Source organism: Neolamprologus multifasciatus, chromosome 4, assembly GCF_963576455.1.
Source record: "Neolamprologus multifasciatus chromosome 4, fNeoMul1.2, whole genome shotgun sequence".
Classification (NCBI taxonomy): domain Eukaryota; kingdom Metazoa; phylum Chordata; class Actinopteri; order Cichliformes; family Cichlidae; genus Neolamprologus; species Neolamprologus multifasciatus.
The window spans coordinates 22,391,629-22,419,599 of NC_140442.1; the positions used below are offsets into that span (position 1 = coordinate 22,391,629).

Here is a 27,971-nt window from a genome sequence, read left to right on the forward strand (position 1 = left end):
GTAATAACGTGGTTAGCCTGCTCAACGTAAATTACACACGAACAACATTAAGCTACTCGCCCAGAGAAGAACTCCGTCATCATTTCTTCTACACTGGCAGGGCTAGGGGCCAGGACTCTACTCTTCGGGTTCTTGGGGGATGTTACTCCGGGTAACCACTCCGGGCACCACACCCGCAGTAGATGTGCTCGTGTGAGGTCTTGCAGCAAGCTATCAAATACGGTGCATTTCTTGGCTTTAAAAACAACGCTATGCGTTGCCAGGTATTCCATCAGATTCGAGGAGTTACCTCCTTTGCACAGTATCACAGTATCACAGTATCAGCTTAAAGCACTTGTTGCAGGCTGCTGAGTTTGCATCTTTTGCTGTGAAGTACAGCAAGATTTTGACCGCTTTGCCTTGGGCATTTTTAATCTGTAGCTCTGCTATACAAGAACGTGCGTACCTGGGTCCGCCTACTATCCTTGGGAAGGTAAAATGATTGGCTAGAATCCAAAGTGTATCACATCTCAGGGAAAAAAAAGCACCGAAATGTGCGCTGCTTTTTGGTCTGGTTACTACCATTTATGTCAGAACCGGTGCCATTACTGGTACCCATCCCTAGTTGTGTCAAAGAATAAAGGTGGTCTTTCAAGCTCTTCAAAATTTTACAAACTCTGTTTTTTGCCATATTTAATATTTTACCATGCATGTTTGTAAATGTTTCAAGAAATTTCTGACCCTATGTCATATTTTCCTAGAAAAATATAAAGAAATGAGGTGTAGCTCAAGAGTTTTGCACAGTATTGTACTTTATAAATTGCACCGTAAACTTGATGCAGTGTGTATAGCTGGCTCAGAGGATTATGGATCTGAAAAGCAATGATGTTTTTCATGCTGCAAATGCAGTATTTTAAAATACCCTAGCATCTTTGACATAGTGTCTGACAACACACATTTAAATCTTTCTGGCACACTAAATAGTACAGTACTCTTAACTATGAAAAACATTCAGATTTTTTAAATTTCAAATTACATTAAATAAAATGTCAAATCATTTTCTGTGACTCTGTGGTAGTGTGTGTTGTTTACAGTTAATTATGAACCAATTTATGTAATTGGTTCATAATGTAGAAGCAATCTAAATGACATGCATTCAGCCTTTATTATCCCTGGGGTCCATACTTAAACTGAGGTCTCCTATTACATAAGTATAAGAAGATCACTGGTTTCACACACCCTAATAATGCTTATTTTATCAGGTGCCTTTATTTGACTAACATACAATGTTTTGATTAGTTGCAAAGACATTTTACTATGATGGTTGTTTCATCTCTGTCTCTCTTCCACAGCATGTCTTTGTCTTGTCTTCCTTCTCTCACCCCAACCGCTCGCAGCAGATGGCCGCCCGTCCCTCAGCCTGGTTCTGCTGGAGGTTTCTTCCTGTTAAAAGGGAGTTTTTCGTTCCCACTGTTGCCAAAATGCTTGCTCATAGGGGGTCATATGATTGTTGGGTTTTTCTCTATATGTATTATTGTAGGGTCTACCTTACAATATAAAGCACTCTGAGGTGACTGTTCTTGTGATTTGACGCTATATAGATAAAATTGAATTGAATTGAATTCATGTGGCAGTTTATTCTTAGGAATCCTAGGTACCATAGTATGGTAAAGGATTGTTAGGCAAACAAAGTTATCATGGTAACTTCATCCTGTGATAGAGGATGTCATTCCCACATACTTCTTCTATAATTCCTCGGGTTTTGTCTTCCTCAAACTAATCGTAACTGTCTGTTGGAACAAGCATTGAGGTTGTCTCAGCAGCACTGAGCTCAATAGTCTCATGCCCGCTAAATAAAGTGATATCCTTCGAGCTTCAGATCTGTGTTTATTTGCTCAGGCAGTAAAATGTTCTACTAAAGAAGATAAAGATTCCTGTGTTGCCTGTTTGGGTCCTCCGCTGGGGATACTTAACCCAAATTGAACCTCGGCATGAATCCAACTGTGCTAATGGCTCGACAGCATGGTTCTCAAACTAGTATTGCACTTTTGAGTAAAGGCTCTTTGGCAAATGAGAGATATGGCCTTTTAAACCTCCACTCCGCCGAGGTTTTGTTTATGCCACAGGTTATATATTAAGAAATATAAAAAAAAATGATACTGTATGATCATTTTAACCCCCTTAGACACAGCAGTTTTGTTTTTGAAAGTACACCTTCTCATACAACATTTGGGATTTTTTTTCAGCTGATCTGCTTGATAAAGGAAAAAGTGACAGAATAGAGGAAGGGAGAAAGAAAGAAGGACAACGAGATTGAAAGTGTAAAATCAGATAAGAGTCACATCAAAGGAAGGAATTAACAGAAGCGACTTAGTGAGTCAGCCTTCTCAAGGCTTTTCTTTTTTCCACTTTATTTTATTCTTTCACAGCTTGACTTCTTTCTTCTTTTGGTGTGTTTTACAACAGCTCATTACCAGAGGAGAAAGGGATGGATGGATAGCTAGATAGAAAGGTTGTTAGTGTGGGAGAGGACAGAGGGGAGCGAATGCAGTAAGGGGCACTGAGCCAGACATGAGTAGAGAGAAGAAGAGAAAAAGATAAACAAAGAAGGGAAGAAAGAGGAAGAACTGGTTCATGGAAATTGAAAGCTAGGAAAGGATGCAAAGTCAGAAGTAGAGAAGGAAATGAGGGTCTTTCTTTTATAATCTCTGTTATCTTTATATATCTACTTTATGCTTTACAATGTAAATTTAACTCCTGCAGGCATGTTTTTTTAATCTATACATAAACAGAAACAAGAACAGTTTGTATAAAAAGGATCAAATAAATAGGGTGAATACGGCTAAAGGGGAAACTTGGGACGTGAGGAGGTTGCACAGCACAGCCTATTTCAGTGCAGCATTGTGTTTCGTGAAAACTGCAGGTGGGAGGTGAAGAGGAGAGGAGTGATCGGAGTGGGGATCGGCTTCAGCCTGGTGGGAAGGAGAGGTGTAGGTGCTGGCGGAGGAGGGGGAGGTGGGGGGATTGCCAGGATGTGGTGTTGGCTGCCATGTGATCCTTCATTGCAGTGGGAGCAGAAGAATTATTCTTTCACAAGGGCAGCAAATTCTGAAAGAAGGAAAAAACCACAACCTGTTAGGAGAGTGCGAAAACAGCAAAACATCGAAACGCTGTTGAGGAGCACATGCAGGCGGGTTTATTTTATGCACAATGCCAAGTTGATCCCCTGTCAATATCAGAATAAGGTTTTGAGACTTATCTGCATCAAACAAGTTATCACATGCATGCCTTTAAAAATCATGTCACGCTGTTATCTCTGGGTGGGCAGTTGAATTTTCTTGAGCTTACAAAAGAAAAAAAAAATGTTACTTTTCTTAAATACTTTCTGTATTCAATCAAACACATTACAATTACAGAATTCAGGGTTTTTTTTCGTAGGGACAACTCGGGCCTTTAGAAAAGAACAAGAACTAAAAAATGAGTAAGATAAGTAAAAAAGTGACTATGATTTTTTTCGTTTTCAAAGGCCCTGTCCACACGTACACGGTTTTTTGATACACATAGTTTTTTTCATGTGTTTTGGACTGTCATCCACACAGAAACTGCAATTTAGATAACTGAAAACCAAGCTATAGAGAAAACACCTTCCAGGGTGAATGTTTTCACAGCCTGATTTTTATCTTGCAACATCAAAGATGGGAACCTTTGTCGCCTTTTTTGACATCAGGCTGCACACCGCAATATTGCTTCATCACCATCTGTTGCTTTAGCATGCTTTTTTTCCCCCAATGTTTCCATGTGGACAGAGATTTTTTTTGAAAAATCCTAATTTAAGAAAATAGCTGTGTAAGTGTGGATCTGAGTTTTCAGTGAGTGGGCTGATGATTCCTATAGGCGGACCCACCGGTAGACAGACATTTGTATGAATTCTGCATCTACTGTGGGTCTCAGCTTTTGCATGATTGCATGTTTACTATATTAGGAAGACAAAAATCATATCTATCAGTTCTGTATCAGGGTTTAACTGTACATCCTTGCCGCTCTAAGGACAAAGATGTTCATCCAACCCTTTTGTACCACATGCCCTTTATCTTTAGTTGACTGTTGTGGTTAAGGTGTCACTTTCAGTGGCTACATCCCCCACCGGTTTTTGAAATGAACAGATATAATTACACATTGAAAACAAATGCAGATTGACAGCAGAAGAAACATATGGCCATATTGTATGGGTGTGAGGGAGTTCACTAGGTCTTCCAGGACATAGATATCTCTTAATTCAGTTTTAGTAGTGGATGTAAAAGTGTCCAGATGAGTTCAAGATTCAGGATAATTGTCTTAGGCCATATAACGTGCTTACTGCAGCAGAGGTGATATACAGTAGCTTCTGTTTATGGATGCGATCACAACCAAACTGCTATGGCCAATTTCAAGGAGCAAGGCTAAATTTTAGTAGTGTGCTTTACCCTAAAGTTCAGGGCAAAAAACTGAAAAAACCTTTCTTAAATATGAACATTGATAGCCTTGTGCTTAAAATCTGCCCTGATGGCTTTTTCTTGTTTTTTTTCTTCATGATTTTATCCATGAAGCACTAAACACATGCATAAATGAATAAAAATGGGAATTTAAAAAAAACCTGCCATTTGGGTTTTTGGGTTCTTTATGTGTGGGCCTTTATTTAGAATAATAGAATAATTAGATGTATTTGTGTTGCGTTTACCATCGACTCCAATCTTGCCGTCTCCATCCTTGTCAGCTGCTTTTAAAAATGCTTTGGTTTCTTTGTCTGTCAGGTCCCTGCCATCTTTGGCAAAGCCCTTCAGGACAAATCTACGAGAGGAAGCAAAGAAGATTGGATTTGTGTCACAGAATGCTTTTGTGTGGATAATTGTTACTCTTTTGGGGATTTCTTTGCACACACATGTGTGTTTGAGTGCATGTGTTAGTTTGTCTCACTTGAGTTCTTCCTCCTCTATGAAGCCGCTGTTGTCCGCGTCCAGCACCGTGAAGACCTTCTTCACATCGTCGGCAGACTTGGACTTCAGACCCACCAGCTCAAAAAACTTCTTGTGGTCAAAAGAGTCAGCAACTGGACACACAGAAAAACACAGAAGCCACATCAGGACTTTGACGATTTCATTTAAACTCCTCTTGATGCCTATTAAAACTTGATAATCCAAAAAACAGACTGATTTAGATACGATTGGATCTTCTAATGTTTAAAAAAGAGACAAAGCTTTTGTTGGACACTTAAAGGGCATCAAATTCCCGACATAAGTGTGAATATTCACAAACTGTCAGAACATGGTGAAATACAATTAAACTACTAATTTCTCAATGTCGAGGAAAGTTTCTTAATCCGTGTTGGTCTGGTTAATGAAGGCCAAAGGTGGAAAATTATTTTTTATAAGTTGAGTGTAACCGATATAGAACGACAGCGCGTGTCATTACCAGAAGATCCATCAGTTTTAGGTCGTGGAGTTTTGTCCACTACAGGTTAACACTTACTCCTTATAAGGGAAAAAAAAAACAAAAGTTCTGGTTCCAGCTTTTTTGGGACTAACTTTTTCCCGTCACGGCTATGCTGGTACTCACCTGCAAATGCATCTAGAGCTTTCTTGATGTCATCGGTGTTGAGGATGCTGCTCATTGCCATCTCGGCTGTTGGAGAAGGATAAAATAAGTCAGGGGAGAGAGACTGAATCAAAAGAGAAGAACTGAGAGGGGACAAGGTTAAAAGCAAGGTCGCCAGAGAGCAGAGACAGTACTGAGACATTCTCGTATTACACTGGTGACACTCTAGAAATGGAGCAGGAAATCAGGACATGTGAGAAGAAGGTGATGAGTGACAGAATGAATTAGTGACAGTAACAGAGGAGTGATAAAGGGAAAGAGGAGAATGAGAGGAGAAAGGTATCCTGCTGTAGTAGGGTGTTGAGAGATACGGGAAGTGAAGGAGGTTTGTTTGTGGCATTTCAGGATGTAGAGCCAGGGCTGCGGAAATTAAAACAAAAATCGGGATGGAAGGAGAATACCAGAATGATGGAGACGAGTGATGACAGATGGACACAAAAACAAGTGTGCCTTTCAAATGTTTTCCATTTTATCTATGTCATATCTTTGAGGTGGTAGGGACACAAACAGGGCGAGAGGCCAAGTCAGCAGGGGTTTAACAGGCCATATGAGTCCTCTGCTGTGTTTGAAATATCACCGGAGAATTCAGTTTGTCAGCCCACTCCAGATGGAGAATCTTCTTCTTGTGCCTCGTGCTATGAAAGGTGAACCCTGCGCTAAACTACGCTTTGGCTTCTTACTGCGTGTGTGTGACTGAACCTGATCGCTGCTTATGAAGTTGTCACTTTCCCGCTGACTTTGACTGATGCCCTCTTTCCTTCTGTTGAGAGTGTAAAGACACGTGTATGGGATGTATACATTAGACGGTAAACACAAATCTGTAAGAGTGGAGGAGGAAGTTAGAAAGCTAGAGAGGAGTGGTGCTAAGGGGAAGCGAGTTATGTGTGGATTAGAGGAAGTAGTGCTCCGATTTCACTTTACAGGCAGGTGAACCATAATGGGGTTTTGTGGGCAACACATTATTTTAAGTAGGCTGTGTGATCAATGAGTACTGGTTCACTCACATCCACACGAACCTTTGCCTGAATGGACAAATGTACGACTTTCTGCGCTATTCACAGTTCACCAGAAAAGTGTCTTGGAAATCAGGTGAATAATACATTACATTGAAATTAGAACATTAAATCACAGCATTTCAGAACGTCAGGTGCAGGCTATCACGCAACACCACACACAATAGATGTGCAGTGAATTTTCCAGAGAGACTAACTAGTTGAGGACATTTACTAGATCAAATAAATTTAAGTTAAGTTATTCACCAGTTTTATTCCCTACTAATCAAAAATGATAAACTGGAAACATATGTTTTACTTTGTGTCCCACAAAGTTGCAAAAAATGCTTGCCTAGAGTACCAATGACATCTCTGGGAGTTTACATCATCCTGAATCTCACATTTTTGTACCTCAGGTAAAGCTGCGTCACAGTGGAAGTTACAAATACATCAGAAGCCAAAGACTGTGTAGCAGAGTGTAAAATGGGAAGGCACGGGCTCCCTCATATTTCTAACACAATCTCAGCCGTCATTTCATTAGGCACACCTGTTCAGCTGCTCATTAGCACTAATCAGCAGTCACGTGGCAGCAGTTCAGTGCATTTAAGCATACAGATGTGGTCAAGATGACCTACTTGAGTTCAAACTGAGCATCAGAGTGGTGATGAAAGGTGATTTAAGTGACTTTGAACATTGAGCATGGTTGTTGGTGCCAGACGGATATACTGCTGATGTACTGGGATTGTTCCACATAACTGTGTCTTAGTTATGTGGATTGAAATAGAGAAATCATCTAGTGAGTGCTGGTTCTCTGAGAGAAAATGCCTTATTGATGCCAGAGGAGGCATCAAGGAGAGACTGTTTTGAGCTGAAAAAAAGGCAAAAGTGATTGACTGACAAGATACACAGAAGAACATCACTAAACAGACAACATCTCAAGAACTTGAAGCAGATGTGGTCTACAGCAGCAAAACACCACAGCGAGTGCTCTTTCTGTCAGCTATGAACAGGGAACTGAGGCTGACATTTGAATGGGCTTAGCAAAATTGGACAACAGAGGATTGGAAAATCATGTCCTAGCCTTATGAGTCTTGATTTGTGCCGGCATAGGAGGGTCAGGTTCAAGTCAGTGGTAATGGTGTCCACCCATCTTCTGAACGCTGATTTCAGCAGTATAACATACCATCTCACAAAGCCAAACTGGCTGTGGCCTCCAGTAACACTGTGAGGAACCTTAGAGTCATTTTTGACCAGGATATGTCCTTCAACGCACATATTAAACAAATATGTAAGACTGCGTTCTTCCATTTGCGCAACATCTCTAAAATTAGAAATATCCTGTCTCAGAGTGATGCTGAAAAACTAGTTCATGCATTTATTACTTCCAGGCTAGACTACTGCAATTCATTATTATCAGGATGTCCAAAAAACTCACTGAAAAGCCTTCAGCTAATCCAAAATGCTGCAGCAAGAGTCCTGACAGGGACTAGAAAGAGAGAGCATATTTCTCCTGTTATGGCTTCCCTTCATTGGCTTCCTGTTAAATCCAGAATTGAATTCAAAATCCTGCTCCTCACATACAAGGTCTTAAATAATCAGGCCCCATCTTATCTTAATGACCTTGTAATACCATATCACCCTATTAGAGCACTTCGCTCTCGCTCTGCAGGCCTAGTTGTTGTTCCTAGAGTATTTAAAAGTAGAATGGGAGGGAGAGCCTTCAGTTTTCAGGCCCCTCTTCTGTGGAACAAGCTTCCAGTTTGGATTCGGGAGACAGACACTATCTCTACTTTTAAGATTAGGCTTAAAACTTTCCTTTTTGCTAAAGCATATAGTTAGGGCTGGACCAGGTGACCCTGAATCCTCCCTTAGTTATGCTGCAATAGACGTAGGCTGCCGGGGGATTCCCATGATGCAATGAGTTTTTCCTTTCCAGTCACCTTTCTCACTCACTATGTGTTAATAGACCTCTCTGCATTGAATCATATCTGTTATTAACCTCTGTCTCTCTTCCACAGCATGTCTTTATCCTGTCTTCCTTCTCTCACCCCAACCGGTCGCAGCAGATGGCCGCCCCTCCCTGAGCCTGGTTCTGCTGGTTCTTTCCTTCCCACTGTCGCCAAAGTGCTTGCTCATAGGGGGTCATATGATTGTTGGGTTTTTCTCTGTATCTATGAAGCGCCTTGAGGCAACTTTTGTTGTGATTTGGCGCTATATAAATAAAATTGAATTGAATTGAATAAATGTGGACCAAAATCTCGGAGGAATGTTTTACAGCACCAAGAATTAGGGCAGCTCTAAGGACCAAAAAAAAAAATGGTCCAAACGGTTGCTAGCAAGATGTACCTAATGATGTAGCCAGTAAGTGTACACGTGCAAAACACTCAAAACACTGCCCTTGCAGCAGGTCCTGTATATATTGGCGTCACAATCACTATATTTTCCTATGAGAACACAAAAACACGCAGACAGACAGAACGATTCACAAGGTGAAAGCAATACCAGCCACACTGGAACGCACGTGATCCCTAACGGTGTCCTGACACCTTCAGTTAACGAGCAATTAAATCTGATATCTGATACGTAGTTTGATTCAGATGCAGATGCCACGGAGATAATCAGCAAATCAGAACGTAATGTCACCCCATGGCAGAGCACAGTCCACACACATCCTCTAATACCTGTCATTCATTTGTGCAAGCAGATGTTAACAATAAAGAGATGGGAGATGAGCATAAGCAGAGTTACTTTTTTAAGTAGCGTGTTTCAAACAGCTTAACAGCATCTTAAAAATTTAAAAATGAATTGGTCACTCTCAAAGATGGAGAAAGAAAGAGGGTGGAGGACAGGAGGAGAAGAGATGATTTTCAAGGGTAAAAACTTGTCAGCAGGTGACAGGTGATAATAAAGTGAACATTTAATTCATATTACTTTCAGTTTTTTTATCCAGTGTTGTTAGGGCTGTCTGATTAATCCAGATAATGAAATGTCTGTGAAAAATATTAAATGATAATAATTTGGAAGCTATTTAAGAGTTAGACTGTCAGACTGGTGTAGGGCAACCAGTGGTGTTCATTCCACTGCAGCTTAAAAAAAAACTTGACTGAAAAGCTTTAGTGAAGTTTAAAATTATGTTGAGTTTTGAAAATGAAAAAAAAAAAAACAGCTGAGTTGAATTAGCCAAAGTAAGGCTAGGTCCAGATGTTCACGAGTCTTGTAAAATGCAAATGCAAAGATAATTAAGAGTTTGTCTCAGAATAATACTGTGCACTCTGTTATTGTTTATGGTCCAACATTCACATTTCAGTTTATATCACCATGTGTTCCTTTGGCATTCTCTCGACACAGTTTTTTAGTTTTTTTGCCTTTTCATACAAACTGTTTTTCAAAATGAACTCTGTGGGTTTTTTTAAACTCCTGTGTACGTGTAAACATAGCTTCAGATATTAAGTCAAATCACTTCTAAGGGTTAGCAGTCACATCATTACTACTTAAAAAAAAACACCAGCTTGTATTTAAGACAATACATTTTCTATTTTGTACAATATACTTGAAATCTTCAGCCCTTTCATTTTAATCTAGTTAAGGCTTCAAAATATCCTATTCTGAGGTTGTCTGAAACATAGCAACACTAACAAATGAACCATAATGCATTCACCAATTATCAACAAGTGTGCTTAATTTCATAGTAATCCATCTTCTTAATTTTTTAACATGGAACACATTTGCAAAGATTAGTAAGATGCTCTGGTGGAAAACTTTGAGAGTTGAAGGAGTTGAACTGTCTCAGCTAAAGTCATAGGAATGACACTCCATCATCATTTTCCTTGGACCGTCATCAACACTGTGTTCTCTCTGTTCAGCAAATGATACTGAACTGGCCAATATCACCCCTCCGTCCTTCTCACTGTTGGAAATACGGTCTGTATGACCTATATATTTCCGCAGGTTGCAAATGACTCACGCCGCCTGTTCTTTGCTGCATCATGCCTCAGGTATCACTGTGATTAATAGCCACAATAAAACAAATGTTTAGCAGCTCTTTATGTACCTTTATGACCCTTAACGGTTAAGCAAACCTATCTTCAGAGTCATTTTGGTTTCAACTATACACCAGTAAATTCATGTGAATGATGCTTTTACATGCTGACCAAGCCTGTCCTCTGAAAGACACAAAAAACTGCTAAAATCCAAAAATCCATCTTTGTGATATTTCTTGTTACAGTAGCACATTTTACCACGCAGACACACCTGCACGCATACAAACAGACTAACAGTTCACCTTGTGAGGATGGTAAAAAATACACCAAAGTTAATCTATAACATCCCAGATCTCTTTTAATAATCTATTAAATAAATTAGGTATTTGAGGAAATGTGCAGATTTTCTTCGTTGGTGTCATTTTATTTCATTTTTAATGTTGGTAATGTCTATGTGATTAGTAGATCACATGGTATTCATTTTAATTCTCATCGATGCAATAATCTAATCAGCTAATCACATAATTCAATTCAAATTCAATCTTTATTGTCCCAAAAGGGAAATTAGTTTAGCAACAGGATAAAAGTAAACAAAACAATCATATACTGGGGCAACCGTGGCTCAGGGGGTTGGGAAGCGTATCTGTAAGGTCACCGGTTTGATCCCCGGGCTCTCTGTCCTGGTTGTTGTGTCCTTGGGCAAGACACTTTACCCTACCGCCTACTGGTGTTGGTCAGAGGGGCCGATGACGCGATATGGCAGCTTCACTTCTGTCAGTCTGCCCCAGGGCAGCTGTGGCTACAACTGTAGCTTGCTTTCACCAGTGTGTGAATGCGAGAGTGAATGAATAGTGGAATTGTAAAGCGCTTTGCGTGCCTTGAAAAGCGCTATATAAATCCAATCCATTATTATTGTTATTATAAAATGACAATGATAATAATATAAAATCCCAGAACGGTTATATGCCATTTAGGAAACAGGATGCAGTAGGGATAAAAGAAGCTTGGAGTCTTTTGGTCTTCCTCAGAGGTACTCTAAAACGGTGGCCAGAAGGCAACAACTCAAACTCACTGTGAAGTGGATGGTTCGAACAATTAACAATAGAATGAGCCTTTCTAAGCACATTTTTATTGTAAATGGCCAAAAGTCCATCTTGCCAGCGCCCTGAAATTTTGCTAGCAGTTTTTACCAAAAGACTCAACCGTTATTCCTCACCTTAAGGTTACCAAACCAGGCAGCAATACAAAAAGACATCACAGATTCGATAAAACTTCTATGAAACAAAGACAACATCTCAGATGAGACATTAAAAGATCTCATTCTCCTTAAAAAGAACGGTCTTTGTTGAACTTCAGCATGTGATTCAAAACACAGTTTATGGTCAAGTACCACAGATATTTATAACTCTCATTGATCCCAATATCAGCAGTTTTAATGATAGTAGGTGATGAGCTATAAGAGGACTTCCTAAAATCAATAATCATGTCTTTAGTTTTTGACACATTGAGTGAAAGGAAGGACTCATCACACCAATCCACAAAATCATCTACAACCTGTCCATGGCCTGACTCGTCCCCCACCAGAAGACTGACGATCACTGTGTCATCAGCAAACTTCAGGATGTGTCTGTTCGTGAAATTGCTGCAACATTCATTCGTGTACAGAATGAACAGAAGAGGAGAGAGAGGCAGCAACCCTGGGGTGGTCCAGTACAAGAGGAGAGCACATCAGAAAATACATGATTCACCCTCATGCATTGTGACCTATTAGTCAGAAAGTCTGTCAGGAGAGTGGCATAGTTGTTGGTGCCAGATGGAGTAGTCCGAGTATTTCAGAAACTGCCGATCTCTTGAGACTTACCATCTCTAGGGTTCATAGAGAGCCGTCTGGGAAAGAGAAAATATCCAATGAAAAGGTCTTGCCAATAAAAGAGGTCAGAGAAAATGGCCAAGCTTATAGGAAGGCAACAGTCGATCAACTATTCTGTTTATAGAAGAGCATCTCTAAATACATATTTGTTTTATCAAATGTACTAATGAGTGAGAAAGGTAATTAGCAGCTTTTTAAAAAAGTTGACAGATTGCTTTAACTCTAAACTTTAATGTCGGGGGATTTCATTCAATACCACAAAATGAATCTAAAACGAACAGCTATCCCAGCCATAGTAGCACAATTATTAAGAAGTCAACATGATCCATGTCCACAACAAGCAAAGTCCATTATACATTTATGAATTTATTCATGTATTTCAAAGTGTGGACTCAATGACTGCTTAATGTTTTGCAAATCCCTCTTTGTATATTATTTGCTTCTTATTGTTATCACTTTTCTAGTAGTTTATTAAAATGTCAGATAATGAACCATTTGTAATTTTGCCTATTTATTAACAGAGTAATTTATTTGTACACAGTGTATACAGTAACACATTTAGCTCATAATTGGTGAAATGTGTTGATTATTATTAGATGACATCTTTTGTCTGGCTAAATAAAAAATTGAAAGTTATTCTACAAAGACCGAATTTTAGAAAACGCTTCGTATTTCTTGAGGATAAGGTAACATCTCAAAGGCAGTTCTGGTTTACACAAGGCTTGCCTGTGAACCTTTTAAAGTGGGGAAAGACTTGGGAAGTCACATGACTCTGATGGTCTTGCTAGGTGTGGGAAACCCAACTATAGTGCAGGAGTGCCAACTCTCCAGTTTACAGTAACAGCTGCATGGATGTGTGAATATATTTGCGTGCGTGTGCGTGTGAAAGTTTTTAAATGTGTTACTGAGGTGCCAGGCAGACTCGAGTGAAGAGGTGGAATGCAGGAAGAAGAATATACTTGCATTTCAAGAAACCTGAGCCGTTTGTGCTCATTTGAGAATGTGAATCTGAGTGTGTGTATGTGTGTTTGTGTGTTTGAGAGGAACTCTGTTAAAAGCTGAGGTAATATGTGTGTGCCAGTGTGTGTTAGACTTACATAGATAAACCAAGGCAAGGTGCCCCTTCAGTATTACTGCAGTGTGAACTGAAAATGAACCTTCTTCATTTTTTCTCTTTCCGCCTCTCTGGCATTTTACAGCAATCTAACATTAAACAATAAACACATTATAGTGGAATTATTGTTATTATGTGACTTAAACACCCCTCAAGCTTTATGCTGATTTAAGGTTTCATTACGATCGCCAACAGCGAGGTTTATTTTGTAATTAAAAACTCCACAATTTTTCATTTGGCCTATAACCATACAGTGCATTTCATATCCCTACAAAAGATTTCAGTATTTAACATTTGTTATTCAGTTCCCTTAAAGGGTACCAGCAGCTTTAGCTACACCATTAATGTGAAGACAATGAAGCACTCTGATGGGCTATTCTTTCTTGAAACAAAGGGAGCCCTCAATGATTTTCTTTCTCCCTGAAAGCTTTTAATCTGAATCGCCACTGATCTGCAAAATTACCTCAACCAGAGCTATCTGTTAGAGCGCATAAGACTGCTTATCGATTGTATACCGCTCCTTATGAGAGGAGATGGTACAGTGGTGTCAGTTCCATAACTGAAACAAACACACTTGTGCGTGCATGTAGCCACGGGCGACTGCAGCGAGTAAAAAGAGGATTTGATAAGAGCAGCAGAGGCATGGGGATCATCTGGCTGTTATCACCACTGGCCAGTGTCTAATCCGCTGGCAGGTACGGGAGAGGATAGCTTAACCACATAGCTACAGCTTGCCATCAGCAACAGCGCTGCATTTGTGGTTTGCATGTGCGTATGTGTGTGTGTGTGCAGAGGGATCTGTGCATTGTTTTACAAGAAAATATTCAGTTGCTGGTCAAAGGAAAACAAAACTTCTAATCTAATCATAACAATGATCATACAAATAATTTTTTAGACATTTCAGTGTGCTATGGGCTGAGTCTGATGAAGCTTTATATACATGGGGTGTGTTATTGTGTATTTCAAGCAGGAGACATGCATCTTTTTGCTCTTCCTGTACAGTAAGTTTTTAGAGACCAGTATATAAGAGATATGTCATTTGGCACCTGAGGTAAAACTGTACTTTAAATTATGCCAACGTAATAAGAATGTCCTGATGTGAAGCAGATACACCATTAATGACGGCCCACGAGCAAAGATGGCCAAAGTTGTACCGCTTTACCCGAGGGGCACGTCCCTGTGCCATGTTTGCACCAAAAAACTCTGTCTCCTCATTAATTAAGACTGTAACCACTAAAGTATTGTTCTCCTCATTAATATTCATGGAACAGTTTAGTATGTGAGTAATATGCAACATTTTAATCATAAGCACATGGATTTATTCTCAAGAGAAATTTCCCGTACTTCATCAGCATTTTGCTACAGATGCATTACCATGGAGCACGGACAGGACACTGCTTTCAATCTCATTAAGTGGTAATTAAAATTTGACCTTGACAGATTTCACACGTAAGCGGTGTTGCAAACCTGTGTCCTTTAATTCTGGCAGCAAAGCGTTACCATCAGAAAGTGATTACTTTGTTGATATACTGTCGCTCTATCTAAATCTAATCAGACTCTATGGAGACAGTGAAAGAAGGCAAATTGCTTTTCCTGTTTAGTTGCATCCATCACTGCATTTGATTAGAAAGCAAAGCCAGCTGTAAGCGTTCATCAGCCCTGTGAGGAAGGTACCTGAAAATCATTGTCAAGTGTGATCTGCTGCAGGTTACACTTAAAGCACTGGCCTTAGTCGTTTCATCTCTCATTTATCGCTGTCTTTTTCTTTCAGGCAAACATTTTGTCTCTCCCTCGTTCTTCCTCTTACCTTGTTGCTGGTGGACGGGTTTAAGGCGGGAAGAGGGGCGAGATGGGTTCAGGAGGGATGTCCAGTCAAAGATCAGAGGCTCTGCTCTTTCAGTTTTATACGTGTCCTCTCCAACTATTTTAGGATGAAAAATGGGCTCCGGGTTCAGTATGGGGACAGGGATGTTATCCCGCTAGGTTGGCCCGTATCGCTTTCCTGACTGGACCCGTGCTAATCAAACATTACTATTAATAATCTTGGATCAATCTCCACCCCTCGTTCCAGCCAGATTTCTTTTCTTATGCTCACCCTTTCTCACCCCTCCCTCACTCTAGCGCTCCCTCCTTCCAGCCATTCGATTTCTCCACCTAATTTTCTCACACCTCCCACCCGAGGGACTTTGCTCTGTCCTCTAATCCGTCTCTGATCCTATCACTCACTCCACTACTTCTCTTGGCCTCTCTCTCTCTTCCTCTCTCTCCATTCTCTTAAACTTTTAATTTTCACTTTTAATTCTCCTCTACGAATTCCTCCTTTAAGGCATTCCACATCATCAGTGACAAATTACAAGGCCCTGCTCTCTATCACTGTTGTTTTCTATCTCTTGATAATTTAAACTGTTATAAAGTTGGCATACAAAATCGTCTTTAGGGTATTTTTCTTATGATGCTTTGTCTAATAATCTTTTTTTAGTTAGTATTGATGCTCAGGATTTCCTGTATTGTTATACTTTGTCGTTTACACCTGTGGTGGCAAAACATTTTTGATTTCTGTTTATATCCGATGGTGAAATTTGTCATGTGGCTAGCTAGCTAATTAAGCTAACATTAGCCCCTTGAGTTGGCTGTAAACGTTAGCTAATTATGCTAACATAAGCCCATGAGGTAGGTGCAAACAGGATACTTAACAATACTAGTTTGGTTATCTAGAATATATAGTGGGGAAAAAAAGAAGAATATATTTCCATGAAGGGTATATTGGTCCCAAAGCAAACATTCCTAAATCCAATGTAAAAAAGAGAATACATGAGAGAAGATTTCAGACATGAAAAAGAGCCAAGTTAAATGTTTCTCAAAAAAGAAGTCCCCACCCTTGGTACTGTTAACTCTGTGTGGCCTACATTCCTTTTGCTTATGTGTGATTTATACTTCTGCTTTGAATCGATGTAGCCCCTACGATGTTTCCAGCATTTATACCAATGCTGGGGTGTTGCTTTGCAGTTTTGCTGCCAAAACAGTACTTAATGATAATAATAATAATGGATTGCATTTATATAGCGCTTTTAGTTCCCAGTGAACACTAGCTCATCCATTCTCTTTACATTGATTTGGAAAATCGAATCAGAAGAACAGGTGGCCAGGAACTGACAGAAGCCAACAATATGTTTACAGTGGGTCAATCAAAGCTAGCTAGGGTTTCAGAAGGGTTTGCGGATGCTATATACCTACAATGTAGATTGAATGCAGAGGCATGAATCTCACTTTTAGAAGAAACTGAAAGTTTGAAAGACTTGCTGTTTCAGGCTGCTGATTCATACCTCGTTACTTCCTTTCTAAGGGAGGGGCTTTGTGAATCGTTAATTGTTAGATTTTCTAAAATCAGTTTTCTGAAGTTAAGATATGAATTAAGCAAAAGAAAATTGAACAGTATTCTGAATAAAATTTGCAGAGAAGTACACCTCCACAGTGAACAGTGCAGAGAAAGAACCTGCAAGAGGACCACGCTGCCGTTGATCACTCAGGCAGTGACAGGTATTACATCTCCAGCCCAGCAGAACACACCCAGTGCAGGAATTGTCCCTGAGGCTCACTTATAGATGTGAAGTACTTATAGCTGTGGAAACAGCTGTTTCCACTAAAGAATCGCTCACAGTGACCTTTAGAAAGACAGTCCGAGGCTTAGGCACTACTGTCTGCATGTAAGAGCCGTAAACAAGTCTTATGTGTGTTTGGGACTCGTGCATGCATTGTGAATGCTGAGGGCAGGAGTGTGAGTGAGACATTAAAAACAGGGGTGTGTATTCTCTGTGGAGCGACTGTGGACACCAGGTGCTATCATCCCAGTTACTGCAAAGATATTGTATTTATGAGACTGCTATCAATTTCATGCTGGGTATTTATTTTAGACAGAAAAGTGTTTATTATCTTTGCCATCTAATTATGAAATGTTTTGTATATTTGCCTGAGACTGTCATCACCATGACTTTGCAATCCTTACAAGGTTTTAATGGCATTAAATCGAGTTATCCAATGACCTTCCTAGTCTATATAATGTTACTGGTGGTGTCTGCCATTCTTACGTGGGATTTAAACCGCCCCCAAATGATACTGACCTCTTTCTTTTCCGATCATACATTTTTAGTTACAACATGTTGACAGAAACTGGGAAACTGAGATATGAGATCAGTAATCTAGTCACAGTTACTTGTAGGGTGGCAAAAAGCAATGATATGAAATTGAAGGTACTGACAAATACCTTATTATTTTCAGGTTTTGGATCTTATGTGAGAACTCGAAACTAAAAATAACCTTCTCTTTTATTTCCTCTGCCCCTGTCTTTGCTGCTGTGTATTCTCCTTTTTCTTCCCTCCATCTTTATCTAATTTTGTTGCAACGTTGTGACAGGAATTTCTATCCCTCCTTCCATCCATTACGTTTTTTTGCTAGTACACTCCTTTTAAGTTCTCACTTTGTCCAGCCAAAGGGTCGCAGAGGGAGTTACCTTGATTCCCTCATTGCCTGGGTGCTTCTCGCTGTTGCCTGCCAAGAGGAGTCAGCAAGGTGACAGGACGAAGGAGGGAAGAAGAGGAAGAGAGAGAGAGCTGATGGAGTTGTGACAACTGAAGCCAGGAGGGAGATAAAGGTGGGTGATGAAAGTGCAGAAATTAAAATAGTAATGACAAAGGAGAGATTTAAAGAGGAATGCAAAGAGAGCATTCTCTCTAGTGAAGGAGTAGAGGGCTAGAAGGTTGACAGTAGATGACGCAAAGGAATTTTGATGTAAGACGGTGTACAGAGGGGTTGAATGTTGTGGAAGCAAAAGGACCGAATGTGAGTAAGGATCAATCCCAGAGTTTGCCTTATGTGTTTGGGTTTATCTCAAACCCCAAAGACTGCAGGACTCCAGGTTCATCATTGGCTCACATTTAGAGACAAAACACAAATCTTTGGGAGTTTTTCTTTTTTCTTTTGTCCCATTACCATGGCAGCACAGACTCCACCCCCCTGAACAGCATCTGAATGTTTCCAGTCGCCCTGCTGCTACAAATGATTGGTTTGCCGCTGCACCGTTTTCATTAAAAAAGATTTTTGGCTCGTGTTTACTTATGGGACTCCCATTTGTCAATGTTTGTTTGAGATTGCTCCAAATGGATTTGGATATGTTGTTGTGCACAGAATGGCACATTAAGGTGGAAAATTACAACCTACCTCTCTGATTCATTGGCAGCAGTCATGCAGACCGGATCTACTCTTAATCATGCAAACTCGTTTGGCTCATTATTGGATTCTCCTGAGTTTATCTGGCTTTGTTAGTCAAATCATGATCAAATATTTGTATAAGTTATTTGCGTTAAAAAAATGCTAATTATTGAGTTGGGATTTAAGATTATGACTACTAACTAATTCCGTCTCAGTTTATTTCTTTGGCCTCCTTTTTAAAAGGATTCTAAGCAAAACATGATTACTTATCACATCAGAACAAAGGGAGGTTATTCTTGGGATCAACAAAGATGATAAAGTATAAGGTAGAATTCCAAGGAGGAAAAGAAAGAGAAATGCTAATAAGAGAAGTTGGTTTCAGTGAAATTCCTTTGAGCGGGAATCCAGGTAAGCCAGCATAATGCAGTCACAATGGGAACCTGGTAGGTACAAAGAGATAGGGAAAAAGGAAGTTTGCTCCGAACTATCTGCTTCCCTGCATATTTTAAATGTATGGATGTACTGCAAAAAAAAAAAAAAAAAAAAGGGTTGACCTCTTTCTCTCTTGTCTTCATATTCTTCTGTAGGAGGTAGGTGTCATTATCTCAGCGTCTTTGTGAAAATCTACACTCAAGAGATGCCTTTGTAAATGGAAACATAGAGGGATTGCAGCAAACAACTGGTTACACTCCAGAACAAGAGGGTTAGAAAACATATTAATTCTTTGGGTACATCAAACCAAGATGCACCTTTACCAGAATGATGGGAAGAGAAAAATCTGGAGAAGAGAAATAAATCATGACCCACAAGCATACCCCGACATCTGGAGCAATGTCATGCCATTGTGGTGTATGGCTGCCAGTGGAACTAGTGGTCACTAGTGTTTAGTGATGATTTGACTGCTAATAGAAGCAAAACTGATGGGACAGAGCTTCACAGTGCAAAAGGATAATGACCCAAAGACAAAACCAACCCAAGAGTTTCCTATTTTGATGCCTAGGCTGTCACTGATTGCAAAGGATATTTGTGATGTTATGATTATGATATTTATGTTAGTTTGTCCAATCACATTTGAAGCTCTAAAAGGAAGAACTGTCACGGCTGGCGGGGTGAGCCGTGTGGTGTGGAGGAAACGGAGGACCCAAAATGCAGACAGCCGATATGATGATATGAGTGAGGGTTTAATTTACAGTGTACAAATAACAGAACTGAGGGCAGGACAGAACATAAACCTAAACTGGGTGAGCTAAATAACAAACCGGATCATACAAATGGGGTGGGAGGCAGAGAGACACAGACGAGGAACGGACACCATGAAACACAGACGAGCCGACAACGAACACAGACCGACACCCACTATATATACACACACGGTAATCGGGTAATGGCAGACAGGCGGGGACACAGCTGGAACCAATGGACATAACGAGACACAACCCTACAAAGTAAAACAGGAAACACACAGACTGTTTTACATAACAACACGGGGACATGAACAAAGCACCGAGGACAGACACAGGTAGGGCTGAATATACACCAAACTCCAGAAAACACAAAACGCTGGGTCAAAATGACCCAGGACCATGACAAGAACTGTGTATGAAAATAGCTGTAATTCCTAAACAGTTAATACAATACTTTTGTTAAGTCTCTTGAATTAAAAGCCTTTTAATTACATTTAGATTTTTCTTTTAAATCCACTGTTCATATATGGATGCAAAATCACCCTAAAACATGACACGTGACCTTATGCACACTAAACTCAAATACCTTGACATCCCAGAAGTTATCCTATCTTGGTGTCATCTGATGAATATCGTCTCATAACATGCTACTGTCTCACTCTGCAGATGATATCAGTGTCAACTTCTTTTTCCAGTTCATGACACAGGTCTAAGAATGGGTCTTGGTATGCCTGTCTGAAATATCCTTCTGTCCTAGATAACCTTGTGATTCTTTTGGAACTCCCCACCCCCTCTGATTCTCTTTCTTCCTCCACTAACAAAACCAATTTGAAAAATGTGCCATCTCCATCTAATGAAAATATATATGTTGGGTTGTCACCGCACAGTAACATTTAATATAGCATAAGTTTTCAAAAATGAGCTCAGCATTCATACAAGTCTCTGTGATCCAAAAGCTCCGGCTTCCGATTGCACTGAAAATTCAATTTCAGAGAGACAAAGAGAGGAGATATGCAGATACTGCTATTGCTACAAATCTTGCTGAGAGTGGCAGCCAATCCAAAGAAAGTGGCCGTCATTTGGAAAAGCGGCCAAAGATGGGGAAGCTAAAACAGCTTGTTTCAAGCAGTGGATGAATTGGAGGGTCACATCAGTGCCTACCACAAAACAAATAAGGATTACATTGAATTATGAATCATGCAAAGCTACTACAGTGGCTGCAAGGGAACCTAATAAGCCCCCTTTGAGATTTTTATGTGCTACTTGTATCCAAATCAAATTCCGGCCTCTTTTGAGGATACTTCACTGTGCAAAAATTTGATGTGAGGAAATGAAATGTTTTAGGTTAGAATGTCAATAAATGACATCAGCAACTGAAAGGAACAAAAAAAATAATTTTTATTAAAAGAATTAAGAAATAAATATGCAAATACAAGTACTCTTGTATTCCTTGATAGAGGCACACAATTTTTTTTAAATGTAACATCCCCGACACGCGCGCACACACATAAGCTTTAAGAGTGTTTGCGAAAGAGAAAGCTGGAGAGAACAGCCATCATCTTTGTCCTCCATGTGCACTGTTATTTTACTGTGCCTCAGCAGTGCTTCCATCCATGTCGCTCTCACATCGAAATGCAGAAAGAAAAGTAAAGTACACAGAGTTGTGAGACAAATTTGATAGATTGACGGGAAAAGTGGCAGCAAATCTGACAATAGGAGAAAAAGGGAAACGATGTGTAATAGACAGACAGAATAATCCACCTGGTTATTCACCGTAATAATCATCTTTCAGCTTAATCATCAAAGCAAGCAGACGTCCCCCCTTGAACTATAGACCTGCATCCCGTAAACCTAGAAGGTTTCTGCAAATGTATAGATGTAAAGGACCACTCCTTGCTGCAGGGTCTGAAGATATTGGACAAAGATACCCAGAGACTTGGAAGTGTGAACGAATGATTGACCTGTCTCTGCACACAAAGGAGGATGATGTACCAATAGAGAGGAAAGGTTGATGGAAGGTGGAAAAAGACGAGACAAAAAGCTATATCGAAGAAAAGAGGATTTTGCTGGATGCGATTCAGGGTGGAAGATGTATGAGTGTGGCTGTCAGATATCCATCTGTGCGTCTAACTTTTGGTCTGGAGAGTTGAGAAAATAGAATTTCTCACATCGAGCGACTGTTGAACTATCCATGAGGTGACAGTGTTGTCATCAGCTGTGCCTTCATCCCTTTTATTTTTCATGTGGCCACAGTGAACATGGTAATTTTGTTGAAACAGTTGTCAGGCTGACTTAACAAGATGAGGATGAAAACCCTTCAGCTGATTTTCAGAGATTCATCATCTTTCTTGTTAAAGGAAGTGATTTTATCTGGTGACGCTGGCGCACACCCATCAGAGCAAGCTGGAGTAAGATTATCATCCCATAGATTTAAAAAAAAAAAACCTACGAATCGAGTTATGAACTTAACAAGTTACTGAGATGCAAATAAGAATATGTCTCGTGGATATGATGGAAAATTACTTTGAATTGTTAATGTCAGCATCCATGGTCAAAATGACAATGCCTAAAATCATTCAGATGTTTTATTTGGTTGAAAGACAGATTGTCCAAAGAATGTTATGGCAATCCTTTTTCTCTTCCACTGTGTGTCTTCTGTCCTGTCTCCCTCCCCTCACCCCCAACCGGTCACAGCAGATGGCTGCCACTCCCTGCGCCTGGTTCTGTCGGAGGTTTCTTCCTGTTAAATGGGAGTTTTTCCTCCCCACGATCACCAGGGTATTCTCTGTATTATTGGGTCTTTACCTGACAATAAAAAGCACCATGAGGCATCTGTTGTTGGAATTTGGCACTCTATAAATAACACTGAATTTTTTGACTGATATATCCTGATCTGTATCAAAGTGGATCAGACCAACATTGCCAAGGTCAAGGTTTGAAAATTTCAGGACAAGTGGTTCTGATATATTCTGAAAAAAAAAAAAAAACAGAACTTCCAATAAGAACTGGTCTGATGATCCTGAGTTCATTAATTACCGTCTGTTACAAGGTGTTGGTGGGTTCTGGTCTGTCCCAAAGGGTAAGATTGGCCCCTCAGCTAAATTTTACTTGCATACCTTTGCATCTTGAAGTAAAATGAAGTCATACAATTTGGTAATAAAAATGTAAAACATTCAAGTTAATGCACTAAAGACCAAGCTCGTGCTAATTATCCATTTGACAGTAGCTTGTTAGGAGACCTGGGTCGTTGATCCAGAGTTTTAAGTTTTCATTATTATTGAACTTTGATTTTGATATCATTTATCATTTCTACTCTTTTGGTTTATTTGTTAGAGTTCTCTGTCTCATGGTTTATGTCTCTGTGTTCTATAGTTGCCGTCTCCCCTATCAGCTGTGTCCCCTTGTCAAGCCCGCGTCTCTGTGTTATGTTTCCTGTTTTATTTTGAAAGTCCGTGTCTAATGTTAATGTATCTGGTTTTGCTTCCCTTGTCTCGTTAGCCCTGATTTACCCAAACTGTGTTTCCCTCCTGTCTCTCATTCACTGATTGCTTCCTCTGTGTATTTAAGCTCAGTGTTTTGATTGGTCTGTGTTGCGCTCGACCATCATCCTATGCTGTGTGGGCTGTCCAGCTGCCTGCCAGTTAGTTATCTGTATTCTCAGTTTGTTTAGTTTTCTGTTCTGCCTTGCCATCCAGCAATAAAGCTGAGTTTGAGTTCACGTTTGCCTCCGAATGTCTGCACATTGTGTCCTCCATACCACCACTCCTACCTGCACACAGCCTTTACCTGACATAGCTTAGTACATCTGCAGAAATAGGTTGATCGTCAACACTGATTTTCTGAGCACACGGGATTATGGAAGTTATGGAACTTCTCCTTTCTCTTATATGTGTTTAGAACTAAAAAGATGTCGCATATCAGCTCATGAAGCTGACTTTTAAAGAATGATCTAGCTTGAAAATGACAAAACAAAATGTTTTCAGTTTATTTTGCGCTCACAGTCGGTGACCCTCACTCATCCGAGAGTGTGATTAGTTCTTTAATCCACTTCAGAAAATGTGTCTCCTGTTTTGTATACTCTAACTATAATTTTTCTTTGAGTGCACTATGAGTGTATGGGTTCAATTATGCACACTGGTTCATGTTGTGGTTTAAAATAGTTTGCTATAGCCTATAAAGGTGAGAGTTTTGGCAAAGCTTTAGATTGCTTGCCTTGTTTGTTTAATCTTCAGTTCCTGTTCATGAGTGTTTAGTTGCCTCAACAGGTCTGTATTTGTTCTCCAGTGCTCCCTTCGATCTTTTGTGTTTGATAAGTGTCATTTCTGTTTTACAGTTAGTCTTGTGTCCTGTTAGTTTTACTTCCTCAGTCCCATTTTTCTCTTGTCCATTGTCAAATGATCTGTTGTTGCTTCACCATGCGAGCTCTTGTGTTCGGGGATTTTTGCTGGTTTCACATTACTGGACTATGTTGAATATGGAGTTTGTTTTTGGTCTGAATAAAGGGCTTGCTCTCCATTGCTTAAGTCAGGGTCCTGTGTCTTGAATTTGGGTTCACAGCTCCACAGGTCAATGACACCACTGGCTAATCTAATTCATGCAAATGGCCAACAACATTGCCAGCATATATGCTTTTGCACGATGCATTACATGTTAATCTCCACGTGTTCACATCCCAGTATTTTATATGTGGTGTCGACCATGATAGAGAAACATTACTTTTTAGTTTTATGAGGTTAGCAATAACTGTTTTTCCATGCATTATTAAACAATTAGAAAAAAGACATAAACAAAACCATTGTGATATATAAACTTGGCATATGATTGTATCTAGGAGTGGTGACGAACTACATTGCAGGGTGTTGCAGAGAGATGGGGTGATGTGTTTTATTCACACAGTATCTTGTGTCAGCCTTGGCTGGATGAATGGTGTGAACTCAGGCAACAGCTGTCTGGGAATAGCTGAGAGTGACTTCAGAAGCAATATAAGTTCCAGCAACCAGATATAACAGGCTGTAGATATTCAGAGAGAGAGGAGAGTGAGAAAGGGGGGGAAAAAACTCGCTTTTTAATTTTTTATTTCTTTCTTTTTTCTTTTACTGTTTTCAAAAAGTTACATTTCCTCATTTAAAAAAAGTCCAAGTGTGAGAGCTGGAGTTTGTATAATCAGAAAAAGGGATGTTGATAACGAAAGGAATGAGAAAGGAGAAGTATATCTAACATGAAATGTCAAAGGACACATTGTTGCTAAAGAAAAGTACTGGAAATGGGGAAATAGAGCAATTTAGGGGAAAAGCAAGCTAAACATCTTAAACTGAGGTCTACCTGGAACTATATGAGAGCTGGGAGAGCATGTTTGTGGCCACTGGTGTCCCTGAAGGAGGTTTACAGTTTCTGCCAAGCACGATTTGAATGTAGTGCCAAGTAACCTGATCGCCGGCAAAATCACAGTGAACTAATTTTACCTTCAGCAGCTGGTTTACATTCAGTGAAGTTATTCAAATAAATTTCTTCTTTAAATGGAAGGGAGTGATACTGAGAGATGAAAAAAGCTTGAAGAGAGTTCACGAGGGAACGTTATCTCATTCTGATGGTGATATAAGTGATCTGTGAGTAGATCCACAAACATTCCCATTATATAACACCTCTCCTGCAGCTCTCTAAAGACAAAGCATGAAAATGGATGAGAGTTAGGATTTTACATCTTGACTAGTGTCTGATTGTTGGGAGATTTTTTACATTCACAGTCCCCAGAGGGATGTATCTGTCAGCTCAAAGCATTGCAGAGTTAAATTTTTTTAGCTGATATATGGAAATATTTAAAAGATGAGTGTTTCCCCCCCAAAAAAAACCCTTTTTCTTTTTTTGTCTTGTTTTCTTCTTCTGAGCTGTGCCTGTGAGTCACCAAATTGAACTTTATTTTATCTCAACAACTCTTTTTTTATGATGGCCCTGAGGGATTCGAATGCACTGCAATCTAAGAAAGCGCCAGCAAACAGGAAAAGATTGCAAAAGCATACACAAACCAAAGTAGGAAGCTGAATAAAACATAATGGAAATTTCTCAAATATCTCACAAAAAGCAAGAAATGCCAAGAATAACACAGAGATGTGCTTAAAAAAAAAGTGGAAGATTCATCAGTGTTGTGAAAGAGAAAAAGATGCAAAATAAAGTGTTTTTTAATCACATAATGCACAACCTGATCAGTGTTGGTGCAGGATCAACATTGCGACTCACGAGTCCTGAAGTTTGGACGTTCACTTTGCATTAGCCAAGAAGTTAGCTAAGAAGTTAGCTAACTTGCTAATATGTATAAAATACCTTCCTTTCATATCAAAAATCCTTGAAAGAGTAGTTGTCAAACAGCTAACAGATCATCTGCAGAGGAATGGTTTATTTGAAGAGTTTCAGTCAGGTTTCAGAGTTCATCACAGCACAGAAACAGCTTTATTGAAGGTTACAAATGATCTTCTTATGGCCTCTGACAGTGGACTCATCTCTGTGCTTGTCCTTCTTGACCTTAGTGCAGCATTCGATACTGTTGACCATAATATTCTATTAGAGCGATTAGAACATGCTGTAGGTATTACAGGTATTGCACTGCAGTGGTTTGTATCATATCTATCTAATAGACTCCAATTTGTGCATGTAAATGGAGAGTCCTCTTCACACACTGAGGTTAATTATGGAGTTCCACAGGGTTCGGTGCTAGGACCAATTCTGTTTACATTATACATGCTTCCCCTAGGCAGCATCATTAGAAGACATAGCATACATTTTCACTGCTATGCAGATGACACCCAGCTCTATCTGTCCATGAAGCCAGATAACACACACCAATTAGTTAAACTGCAGGAATGTCTTAAAGACATAAAGACTTGGATGGCCACTAACTTTCTGCTTCTTAACTCAGATAAAACTGAGGTCATTGTACTCGGCGCTGAAAAGCTTAGAAATATGGTATCTAACCAGATTCTTACTCTGGATGGCATTACCTTGGCCTCCAGTAACACTGTGAGGAACCTTGGAGTCATTTATGACCAGGATATGTCCTTCAACGCACATATTAAACAAATATGTAAGACTGCGTTCTTCCATTTGCGCAACATCTCTAAAATTAGAAATATCCTGTCTCAGAGTGACGCTGAAAAACTAGTTCATGCATTTATTACTTCCAGGCTAGACTACTGCAATTCATTATTATCAGGATGTCCAAAAAACTCACTGAAAAGCCTTCAGTTAATCCAAAATGCTGCAGCAAGAGTACTGACAGGGACTAGAAAGAGAGAGCATATTTCTCCTGTTTTGGCTTCCCTTCATTGGCTTCCTGTTAAATCCAGAATTGAATTCAAAATCCTGCTCCTCACATACAAGGTCTTAAATAATCAGGCCCCATCTTATCTTAATGACCTTGTAGTACCATATTACCCTATTAGAGCACTTCGCGCTCGCTCTGCAGGCCTACTTGTTGTTCCTAGAGTATTTAAAAGTAGAATGGGAGGGAGAGCCTTCAGTTTTCAGGCCCCTCTTCTGTGGAACCAGCTTCCAGTTTGGATTCAGGAGACAGACACTATCTCTACTTTTAAGATTAGGCTTAAAACCTTCCTTTTTGCTAAAGCATATAGTTAGGGCTGGACCAGGTGACCCTGAATCCTCCCTTAGTTATGCTGCAATAGATGTAGGCTGCCGGGGGATTCCCATGATGCATTGAGTTTTTCCTTTCCAGTCACCTTTCTCACTCACTATGTATTAACAGACCTCTCTGTATTGAATCGTATCTGTTATTAATCTCTGTCTCTCTTCCACAGCATGTCTTTATCCTGTCTTCCTTCTCTCACCCCAACCGGTCGCAGCAGATGGCTGCCCCTCCCTGAGCCTGGTTCTGCCGGAGGTTTCTTCCTGTTAAAAGGGAGTTTTTCCTTCCCACTGTCGCCAAAGTGCTTGCTCATAGGGGGTCATATGATTGTTGGGCTTTTCTCTGTATCTATGAAGCGCCTTGAGGCGACATTTGTTGTGATT

General features: G+C 39.9%; 1 protein-coding gene across 2 annotated transcripts in view; it reads right to left on the bottom strand.

Annotated features, from left to right (window-relative positions):
• Nucleotides 1–2,349: 2,349 nt before the first annotated feature.
• Nucleotides 2,350–27,971, bottom strand: part of pvalb6 (parvalbumin 6) — a 55,452-nt gene continuing 29,830 nt past the window's right edge. Inside the window, exons 1-5 of one of the 2 annotated variants that reach the window (XM_085156741.1) lie at nt 15,374–15,807; nt 5,572–5,637; nt 4,933–5,065; nt 4,697–4,806; nt 2,350–3,087 (exon numbers count right to left, since the gene is read on the bottom strand). In XM_085156741.1, the coding sequence (XP_085012867.1) occupies nt 3,062–3,087; nt 4,697–4,806; nt 4,933–5,065; nt 5,572–5,632 (330 nt within the window). In that variant the 5' untranslated portion in view covers nt 5,633–5,637; nt 15,374–15,807 and the 3' untranslated portion in view covers nt 2,350–3,061. Of the gene's footprint in view, nt 3,088–4,696; nt 4,807–4,932; nt 5,066–5,571; nt 5,638–15,373; nt 15,808–27,971 lie in introns of those variants that run through there. The other variant, XM_085156742.1, reaches the window with a different exon arrangement.